Genomic DNA, 11,242 nt, shown 5'->3' on the forward strand with positions numbered 1-11,242 from the left:
GCATTTCTTTGTTTGTGTTGCGAGTATTTGCAGCGCGTTTCTTTATTTGTTTGTGTTGTGAGTACGGGTTGAACGACTTCTGATTTTTTGAAGTCGACTTTTGTGTGATGAAAGTCGAGTCGAAGTCGACTAGTCGCTGATGACGTCATTAATGAAGAAATAAGTCTGGAGCTGTGACAAACACCTTGTGCACAGCTATGGCATATGACACAGTGCTGCCCACATGGCTGTACACAATATCATGCTTTTTGGACATTACAGCGCTATGTAAAATTCCACTATATAAAAAGGGGCAAAGTACCATAGTTTAAAATGACCATTTCAAAGAACCATGGTATTAAAGCAACATTTTCCCATAATACATCATAATCAAAACAAATCTATGGCACTTGTTAAAAGCGCTATATAAATAAAGGTGACTTGACTTGACTTTTTTTTACAACCCCCTACTATATGAAAATGGCAAATTACTGTTTTAAATGACCATTTCAAAGAACCGTGGTATTAAATAGGTATTTTCCTATTATATATCATAATCAAAACAAATCTGTGCTATTACTGGATATGGTATGGTAATACTATGCTTTTTGGACATTACTTATAAATACTCACTCTATGAGAATGTCAATCAAATTATCATAGTTTTACATTTCAAAGAACCATGGTATTAAAACAAAATGTTCCCATAGTATATCAATCAAAACAAATCTATGGCACTACCATGCTTTCTGTAAGTTATAATGCCATGTAAACACAATATGAAAATGGCATATTATAGTAAAGTTTTAAATGAACCACGGAGTTAAATATGAGACCATTAGGCCATGATATCTTCCATTAATATTCAAATTAGTAGAAGAGATTATTTAATATTTCATTAAATCATGTGTTTTAGTGATTTAGTCCCTACCCCATTGGGAGTCACATGCAGTGCTGGCGAGTTCGGTGGCACCGTGTTGCCCCGCTCCGTGTCCGAATCACTGGACTGCAGCAGAACCGGGGCGCTCGTCCTCACGTTCGGCACACGCAGAGACTCGGACCCGGCGTAAGTGGCCCTATTCGGGCGAACAAACCTGGCGCGCTGCCCGGTGGCCCTTCTCTCCGCTGAGGAGGTCAGGGACGAGGTGATGGGAGGCGCCAGCATCGGCTCCGAGACCGAGACGTAGTTGGTCTTTCTGTTTGGAGCGAACAGAGGCTCATCAGAGAAGCGGGTGGTTCTCTGGCGGGTGGAAAACGACGAGTGCATGAGCGAGATTTCCGACCCGAAGCGGTCTCTCTTCCTCTGGGCCATGCGGAACAGCTTGTATCCCACGACCAGGCAGTTGAGCAGCAGGAGCAGAAGGACGCAGGGAATGAGCACCAGGATCAGAAGGGCCAAACTGGACACCGGGAGGCCCTCAGGTAAGCTTGATGAGGACACAGCCGAGCCCAGCTGCGACATTTAATCACAAATCAGGACAAAACAATATGATTTTGATGTTTGCTTAACTGCACCTCTGATTATTTATGTTTTTATGTAAAATAATATCAATAAAATGACTAAAACTGACAGCTGAACCGCAGGTGCGCCCTATTGACATCAATTAATTCCGCCAGAGTGCGTCAAGAGCTTGGCTTTTCACCGACAGTTTGCAACAACTTTGCAATCTTACCTCAGAGATGAGAATTTCTTTGGTGTATTAAGTCGTCTATTTTGTTCGTAAGCCCTCAAAATAGCACAGTAATGAAGTTAAATATGTAAAAGCACTTATATCCTGCGACGGTGAAATCAAGCGTGAGACTCTGGAAACAACAAAATCACCAGGAAAGTTCAGAGAACGATGAGGAAATAATTAATTGGTGACTGTATAAAATAAAAAGTTATATAAACCAATTTACATGTTTTTGCTGCTTCTATCGGAGCTACCTCGTGATGTCGCTAATTGTTTAGTGTGAACACGTCAAAATTCATTTCTAATGTATCAAAATATAACCTTTTTGTTCCCCAAATTATTCTGAATAAAAAAGTACAGTAGCCTATTGCTAAAATTCATACACATTGCCTTGATGTAGGCTCGTTCTTAACCAATTTTTCTGAGGGGAACGTTAGTTAAAATAGACATATCTGCTAGTGTTTGTACTGTTAATACTGATGTACTAATGTACTGAAATCAAGCTGAAATACAATATTAATATTAGATGAAAACGTACATTTAAAAATCTTAAAACTTAAAGTGAACATTTGTTGAATTGCCAACTAACTTAACTACATTTACAACGAAGTAGCCTACTAAAATAGCTACAAGTAAACTGAAATGAAAGCTAAATTGAACTAGCCTATAAAAAACTCAAATTTTCAGAAGCTATTGAGTTGAATTACTGAAATAAAAGAACTTTTCCACGACATTCTAATTTATTGAGATGCACCTGTATAGTCTTGAGGCGATTCTTCCAAGTTCTCACCATGCAATTCATTATTATGGCCGAGAGAGGGCAGTATAGTCTAGTTTAACATTGTAGTTTCATGAGTCTTTCTCAGTTGTTGTTCATGTAAATGCAATCACAAACCCTGTGCATCTTATTACTTTAAAGCCATCAAAGACATATTTAATATGCTAACCTAACCTTGATTCCCGTAGGCTTGAGTCCCTTTAGATGGTCCCTTAAGTACTTATAATTGCGTCCATTCATTTTGCGGGCGGCTTTATCTGAAGCAATTTAGAAATGAGTCATGCTTCCACAGGGAACATACCACTTATGCTGGAAGCTGTATGTGTTGTGAAATGTCATGGATGGCCTCATTTGATGTTAGAAAAAGGAAAAATTACAATATTTTTTCTGCATATATGTAGCTAATTGAAAAAAAAAATACAACTGCATAACAGTGGATTTCCTAAGTGAAATAGATGCAGTGGTGAGCAAACATTACACTTCAGATATAGAATTGGCTTTTTTAGTTTTTCTAAGAAATATCTAGGTTCACACCCTGCTAAAAACAGCCATTCTGACCCTGAGTAAGTGTGAGTGTCATTTTAAACTGTGAGATGATTCATGGCCCACAAACACGGCTATGACTGACACGAGACAATGTTCTTCTCGCTCAGACAGTTCATATATTTGCACATTTCCTGTGAATAGCAGTCTGTTGAGCTTGAGAGAATCATTGCCAAATATGTCCAATCAAATATACAGTACACTCTTAGAAAAAAAAATTGTACCATTTGGGGCAAAACAGGCCCCAAATGGTACATATAAAACAGGCTTATATGAGGCAGTACCCTCATATAATTTCTCATTTTTGTACCTTAATTACATAAAAAGGTTCACAGCTTCACAAAAAGGATACATATTACTACTTTAAGGTACTAATACACACCTTTTAGGGTTATATTGTACCACTTTTGCACATTTTCTGACTGGATTTCAACCAGGGTCCTTCCTTGGAAAAAGATCACTTGTACACAAACTGGAAGATATATTTGAGAAGAAAACTATATAAATCATGCCTTTTCTTTTTTCATTTCTTTGCTTTGCTTTTCAGCTTTTCGCTTCACAAGATGTTAAAATATGTCCAATCAAATATACAGTACACTCTTAGAAAAAAAAATTGTACCATTTGGGGCAAAACAGGCCCCAAATGGTACATATAAAACAGGCTTATATGAGGCAGTACCCTCATATAATTTCTCATTTTTGTACCTTAATTACATAAAAAGGTTCACAGCTTCACAAAAAGGATACATATTACTACTTTAAGGTACTAATACACACCTTTTAGGGTTATATTGTACCACTTTTGCACATTTTCTGACTGGATTTCAACCGGGGTCCTTCCTTGGAAAAAGATCACTTGTACACAAACTGGAAGATATATTTGAGAAGAAAACTATATAAATCATGCCTTTTCTTGTTTCATTTCTTTGCTTTGCTTTTCAGCTTTTCGCTTCACAAGATGTTAATTGATGGACTGGAGTGGTGTGGATGACTTGTGGATTATTGTGATGTTTTTATCAGCTGTTTGGACTCTCATTCTGACGGCACCCATTCACTGCAGAGGAAAAAAAATTGCTGAGCAAGTGATGTAATGCTACATTTCTCCAAATCTGATCCCATGAAGAAACAAACTTAACTACATCTTCGATGGCCTGAGGGTGAGTATATTTTCATAAAATTTTAAATGTTTGGGTGAACTATTCCTTTCGATTCAAAATCATTTGCTTAAATATGGACTTTGGTCTCCCTTTGCTGCTTTGCAGATTTCTGGGAAAGGTTTCTAATGGATGCTGGAACATGGATGCAGGAATTTGCTCTTGTTCAGATACAAACATCACTGAAGTCAGGTATTGATGTTTTTGTGATGGAGTCTGGCTTACTGTTTCAGTGTTGTTTGGCCTGTGCTCAAGTCGTTCCATTTCTTCGTAGACCACATTTTGTGCACTGCATGGGGCATTTCCAGCAGATTTAATCTTTTTTTGTATATGAACAACTCTTGGATGTATTCTTGATTAGTTTTTCCTGTGGAGCACTTTGTGCTATACAAGTAAAGTTACTATTTTCATCTTCAGAAAGCAGTAGGGAATATACAACAGGCTTTGAAACTATTAAAAGCATACAGATTAAATATTTAAAGGCTAAAACTTTATGGTAGCTACTGAGTTTTAATCAACCACACCATAGCCTCATATAGCTTTTGTGTTTATTAGTATTCAAATCCACAGAGCAAAAATTCCACCCTTTCTGGTGTGGAACATGATTATCACAGATGATTAATACATAAAGATCTACTTTATTCATGTTATTTTTGAGGCAGGGCATCACAGGTTACTAGGGTAAATAATGACATTGTATTACAAGTTTTCTGAAACTTATGTTTAAATATGCAATGTTATATATATATATATATATATCTGTCAGGACTACTATCGTCAAAGATGTCTGACAATTAGCATACAATTTGGATTGGCAGTATGGTTCTGTTCTGGGCAAGAACTGAGCAGCATTAACCCCCCCAGTGTAACAGAACAGAACCAACAAATGTATGCAGATATCATTAGGTTCAATAATTTAATGTAACATTTTGAAATCAGGGAGATTTCAAGGAGAATCAGAGGGCTGAATCCTGACTGACAAGAGGAGGAGTTGGGGATGGAGGAGGGTAATTAGCTATTGAGCATTGCGAAGCTGGTGATAGTACTGAAGGACCTTATATATATGAGTGCTGTGATAGGTGTCGCATCAGACGTGGATCAGCTGATGCGAGCTTGACTAACGTGACCTGCCAGAACTGATGCTATGATATATATATATATGTGGGTGTGAATATACATAAAGAATCTACATAGGAATAAATCTGTAGAGTTTACTGTTTGTAAGTTCTAGTTAAGTAAAGATTTTGGTCTCAACAAAATTGAGAAAATGGCCTTTAAAGATATGTATTGTAATTTAAATCTACATATGCAAAAAAGACAAGTGCAATAAAATAAACACTTAAATGTGTATTTTGGATGTTTTCTTTTGCACTAGTCTGAAAGAAGACAAGCTGTGGAAGCAAAATAGCTCAACTCAAAATTGATCTTAATCACTAAACATTTTTTTCCCTCTCATATGTAATTTAATGCATTAATCATTCATGGATTAAATTCATGCATGAGTTCTTCATTCTTGAGTGCTAAACACATTAAAGACGGCAACACCAAATTCCAGTTATTTCATTAATAAAACTTTATTTCTGCTTACAAAACATGCGTTCATCATACATGCCAGGTCATATCTGAAATTCACATTTTCTCTATACAAATAATTCATTGGAACATGACACAGGGATCTCTCATAGAGACTAAATCACTGACAGTTCTGTACATGAGTACAAGGTCGTCATGGTTAAAGAAGTATGCTAACACTTCAGAGTAGCACCATCAGTGCAGGTGTGTGTTTAGTGCGTGCGCTGTTCGTGTGTTTCCTCAAACACTTCATCTCCGTACGAATCACACTTAACACAGGTATTACATACCTATATGTAATATGTCTGTGTGATCATCCCATCTCACACTTGAGTGCGTGTGCCTCACAGAGACAAACAGCAGACGTTAAGTCTGTCACCAAAATGAGCGTGTGTTTTCTTTAGTTAACACTGTCCCAAGCTGTGTTTGATGATTTCTTTGCTGCTCGGGGGAATGCGATCAGGGAAAACAACTTGAAATTCGACCAGCAGGTCTCCACGCTGGGCGGGGTTCTTCACTCGGGGAAGCCCCTCCCCTATAAGCCGTCTCATTGAGCCGGGCTTGATGACATCATTGCATGGGAGGGGCTTCATCTGTCCGTCAAGCATAGGGACGTTAACTGTACACCCACATAGAGCCTGGAGAAAACACAAAGAAAGAAAACCGTTAAACATTGTGTCACAGAATCTTCTTTGATTTGTAGAGCTATAAAGGTCTGTATCGATCCTCGGCAGCTCTCTTTGTCTTGAGATACAATCTGTTATATCACAAGCTGTAGTGTTTTGGCAGCATAAGAGCTATAATGCTCCTCCGGCATATTTTATGAGGTCTAATCCACTTGTCTATATATGATGCTTTTATATAATGTGAGTATGAACGCGGGAGGAATATAGGCCAGACATATTGAACAGTTACGTAACGGCAGAAAAGAGCCACTAATCGCTCTTATTTCTCAATGATGCTCCAGTCTGCGGGGGACGGGAGGGTAAGCGTAGGAAGAGAAAGATGAAGTGGATGTGGAAAACGAGAGAGGGAGAGAGTGAACGAGGGCGAGAGGTTTGGTGTGGAAAGTAAAAATGCAAATGAGCTTGAAAGAATGAGTTGTTTTTAAGAGCCAATGCCAAATCTGGTGTCTAGAGAACAGGATGGGCGATTTGATGATCACTTTTGTTAATCGGCCAATTAATTTGTGATATTTTTGAATAAATAGTGCATAAAATAATTAAGTCTAGCTTGCTGTCTTATGAATATTTCTGTAATATATTGGCCAATCAGGCAAAGTTATCAATACCAATAATCTTAAAATGGCCATATGGACTGAATATTTCCTGATATTTCAGCTAGGCCAATTAATTAATCAATAATTAGCCAGTTTAAGATTATCTGCCAATCAGGCACAGTAATCAGTGCCAATCTAAAAATGGCAAAATAGGCCAATTAGTCACCCAGCAATTGGCCATTTTAAGATTATTGGTATCAAATGCTTGATCTCTGCTTGGCTAGTTAACAGAAGTTTGCCAACTAAATATGAACCATTTCTGTTGTTTTCTTAGTATCGTATAGAATAAGAGTTTAATTTAATTGAAATTTGCTATCTTATGAATATATTAGCAATATATCGGCCAATTAGGCACAGTGCCGATAATCTTAAAATGACCAAATATGGACTGAATGTTTACTGATATTTCAGCCAGGCCAATTAATGGACCAATAATTGGCCATTTTAAGATTGTTGGTATCAAATGATCAATGAACCCTTGGTTACTAAGGAGAAGTGTTACCCAACAGTGTCACTTCCCAAAATCTGTTGTTTTTGAGTAAATTTGGTGTAAAATAAGTGCTGATTTAAAATCATAGTTTACTGTCTTATGTATATATCACTATTATATTTGTCATCCTGCTCTCTAGATATTATTATGGGTCTATTCATAGAAAATAGATGCATGAGGGCTTATAGGCAAAATAAGATCCACTGCTGGAGAGGAGCGAATGACAGAATGTGTGTGAGACGATGCTGAGAGCTGAGGAGGTGGTGTGCGAGATGGAAGGGGGAGTGTGTGAGAGTGTGTGCGCTGAGGCTGCGGGGGAGAGATGCTAAATTTAGATGCAGCTCTCTGCAGAGGCTTATTGAGTACCGGCAGCTGCGAGGGAACATTTCGTACCGCCATACACACGTACACATCTCACCTCTCGCAGCGTGATGGTGGTGGTGTACACAATATGCGAGCCGTCTCGTCTGAAATGGGCGTGCTTCTTCTCCTTGATAACGAAGGCCAGGTCGTTAGGGGTGTGGCCGAGCATCTGATGGCCTTCCTTGGGGAAGGTGATCCTGGTGCCCTCCTTCCACCCCTTTTTAACCTCCACGTCGAACACGCTCTCTTCCGGTCTCAACGTGTGTTTGTCCGTCTGCCGGAGGCGTGTCACTTTCACACGCTTTGTCACGCCCATCAAAATGTCCTCCAGTGATACGAGGAGCTCGTGAATTTCGGCCACGCCTGATGGCTTGGGCCCGCCCCTGTTTCCATGCTGCTTGCTGAGGTGGGGCAGGGGGTTTCGCAGGAAGGGGTTAAACAGGTCGTCGTCTGAGTCGAGTTCGAAGTTGAAGAACACGCGCCAGGAGTGGGCGTCGGCTTTCGAGGAGCTGTGGGAGGGGTCACTTTTGTTCCCAGCTGGAGCCACACCCCCTTTGGTCAAACCTTGAAGATTAAAGAGATTTTATTAGTGTGCATGTTTTCGGTTTTGCAAATGCTAAAAGGGTTCATTCGCTGGTTAAATTATGGATAAATAATTGATCATGTTTGCAGATATTTTCACCCAGAACTGCGAGTGTGTGAATCAGTTCAGCTGGGGTTGTGAGAACCCACTGAACTCAGTGTGCATTTGAAATGAGCATTTGTGGGACACTTGAAATGGTGATTTATTTTGCATGTTTGACCTGCAGGTGCATGCATATTAAATATGTTTGTGGTTGCACTTTAATCTCACCTTGTTGATCATAGGCGCTGCGTTTCTCTGGGTCCGTCAGAACATCGTAGGCTTGTGCAATCTGTTTAAATTTGTCCTCGGCGTCTGTCTCTGGGTTTTTGTCTGGGTGGTAACGGAGCGCCAGACGCTTGTACGCCCGTCTGATCTCCTCCTCATTAGAGTCACTTGACACACCGAGCACAGAGTAGTAATCCACACACTCTGGTGAGGACGGGGGGCTAGACACCTCGGATTCTTCACGCACCTCCTACACACATACACACACAGATGGCAGGAGTTTAGAAAATGATCATTTCTAGTTCTCCTTGGTTCACCTACACAGGTTGATCCCAAATAAAAAGACGAAGTTTCAGGTGGGGATGCAAGCACCATGGACATAAAGGGAGTCCCCATAATAGTACTATTTTTAGTGACCAAATTTTAATTTAGTCATTTGCATACATACATATATATTCCTCTCAATCCAAAATTTGAATAATAAAAGTATAAGCATATATAACTTATATAACAAATATATTGTATTTTCACTCAAAGTACCGAGTAAATAAATAGTTTCTATATTCTCCACTCTGTAAAGTTTGTGAGTGGGGTATATATACGCACAGATTTTTTATATGCCTCCAAATTCTCTATTATACTAGTATACACTCAAAGTCTTTAGTTGTATATTATATAGTTGACAATATAGAGGCATGCATAAAATGTATACATCTTATAAGTCTATATTCCGCAAAAAACGTTGAGTGTTTATTATATAGTGAAGAATACAGAGGTATATATACAAATCTTCTCCAATTTATAAATGTATATGCATTTTATTTATATAGAGTTGTATACACCTCTATATTCTCCATTATATAACAGACCTCAAGTATTTGGGACAATATAAAGAGACATGTATAACAATTTAGGAATCTATATAGCCTAATACACATATAAAGTCTAAACTATACATGTACAGATTTATACATTGGAGAATATAGAGGTATATATGGATTTAATATTAATATATTTAATATATTGTCCAATATGTAATAAACACTCAAAATCTGTGAGTGTATATTATGTAGTGGAGAATATGTATGTATTTTAGCATGTAATTTAAATGTGCAGCATCTCACCTCTGAGGTCCATGCCTCCTCTCCGTGAATCACTCGCACTTTGCACTTGACATTCTTGTGTTTGACGCCGAACTGAGTCCAGATGAGAACCATGATGCTGATGCTGATGCTGATGCTGCTGCTGCCGCCGGTGAGTGTGAGCCGAGCGCTTGAGCTGCTGTCTGCTGCATCTCCCGCCGCTCTGCTCGAGCTTTTATACCCGCGCTCTACACACGGCGCCCACACTGCGTGACCGAGCTTCCCCGAGCACGCCCATTCTCCACGTACACGAGACACGAGAGGGAATACCGCGTGCCCACCAATCCACGCTCGATGCCGCTGCGGAATGAGATGAGCATCACGCGGATGTGGCAGCCCACCTCTCCATGTGGAGGAGCGTTTCCGGAATTCACAATGAGTCTCATCCCTCCCTCCCTCCATCCTTCCATCCTTCCATCCTAAATTGGTCTCCCGTTACAGACTGTTCTTTTTGGCTTGTCGGCCAGATTTTTGGATTGAAAGTTGTGAATGATAATGACGATGGATTTTCGCAGAGAATGGTAGTAAATGAGCACGAAAAAACATGCATATAAAAGGCGAGAATGATAGCAGATGAACACAGGGAAAAATGCATATTATGCATAAAGATATAACTTATTTATTTATTTATTCATTAGCCTACTTGGAAGAGACACGTTGATTAAAAAAAATACTAGGAAACTCGAACAATAATTGCCATTTGGGGAAAAGAGCGTTCAACTAAATAAAGAAATAAATAAAATGACTGCGTGACTTCGAGCTTTTCCGTTTATAACCCTAAATTAGCACTTTTTAAATTATCATTCAAAATGGATTATTATTTGGAAAGTTAGAAATGATCAATGAATCATTGATCAATGGGTTGCCATTAAATGTCTAAGTCTAATACAGTAGGCTAGTCAACATTTGAAGGGGATCAAAAAGTTAATCAAACTCCTAAGACAAGAACGCATTTTGATTTGAGGTTTTAGGACAACTTTGAAGAAAGGTTTTGATTCAGTTCAAATGTTGACTAGTGTATATTGTCCATTGACCCCTGGTTGAAAACCTTGGCCACATGTGGGAAGATTTATGCTTGAATGTCAGTTTTGTTATTAAATGTCAAATCAAGTCTGATGCTTTGAGCAAGCAATAAAGTCTTATTAGAATTTAGCTACACACACGCACACACTCTAGGCTAATGTCCCTTTGTGTCAAAGTGTAATTAAAACATGAAAAAATACAGCCAGTAGGCTACCGCTTCTCCCACACATGCAATTACAGGCAATTAACGTGTGATTGTCACGTCTGGTGGCTTGTGTACCAGTAGTTCTTTACGCTCGTCACGGTGACAGTTCAATGTCCTCATCTCCACGGGAATAAAATGTCTTTGCGCATTCACAGACTTGTCCTAGACGTTAACTGACCGCTAATGCATTA

The 11,242-nt window shown here is 39.0% G+C and overlaps 2 protein-coding genes across 3 annotated transcripts in view; both read right to left on the reverse strand.

Annotated features, from left to right (window-relative positions):
* The window catches only part of LOC107585627 (uncharacterized), a 3,918-nt gene extending 2,139 nt beyond the window's left edge, over positions 1 to 1,779 (reverse strand). Inside the window, exons 1-2 of one of the 2 annotated variants that reach the window (XM_016272725.1) lie at positions 1,653 to 1,779; positions 911 to 1,432 (exon numbers count right to left, since the gene is read on the reverse strand). In XM_016272725.1, the coding sequence (XP_016128211.1) occupies positions 911 to 1,291 (381 nt within the window). In that variant the 5' untranslated portion in view covers positions 1,292 to 1,432; positions 1,653 to 1,779. Of the gene's footprint in view, positions 1 to 910; positions 1,604 to 1,652 lie in introns of those variants that run through there. The other variant, XM_016272723.1, reaches the window with a different exon arrangement.
* A 3,928-nt stretch (positions 1,780 to 5,707) lies between these two features.
* LOC107585630 (dnaJ homolog subfamily B member 5-like) lies at positions 5,708 to 9,980 on the reverse strand. Its single transcript, XM_016272730.1, has 4 exons — positions 9,806 to 9,980; positions 8,685 to 8,931; positions 7,887 to 8,395; positions 5,708 to 6,337 (listed from the first exon to the last, which is right to left on the reverse strand). The coding sequence occupies exons 1-4, from the start codon at positions 9,896 to 9,898 to the stop codon at positions 6,104 to 6,106; spliced, it is 1,083 nt and encodes a 360-aa protein (XP_016128216.1). The 5' UTR covers positions 9,899 to 9,980; the 3' UTR covers positions 5,708 to 6,103.
* Between the last annotated feature and the right edge of the window lie 1,262 nt (positions 9,981 to 11,242).

The sequence above is a fragment of the Sinocyclocheilus grahami genome, unplaced genomic scaffold (assembly GCF_001515645.1).
Source record: "Sinocyclocheilus grahami isolate Dianchi unplaced genomic scaffold, SAMN03320097.WGS_v1.1 scaffold73.1, whole genome shotgun sequence".
NCBI classification, from domain to species: Eukaryota; Metazoa; Chordata; class Actinopteri; order Cypriniformes; family Cyprinidae; genus Sinocyclocheilus; species Sinocyclocheilus grahami.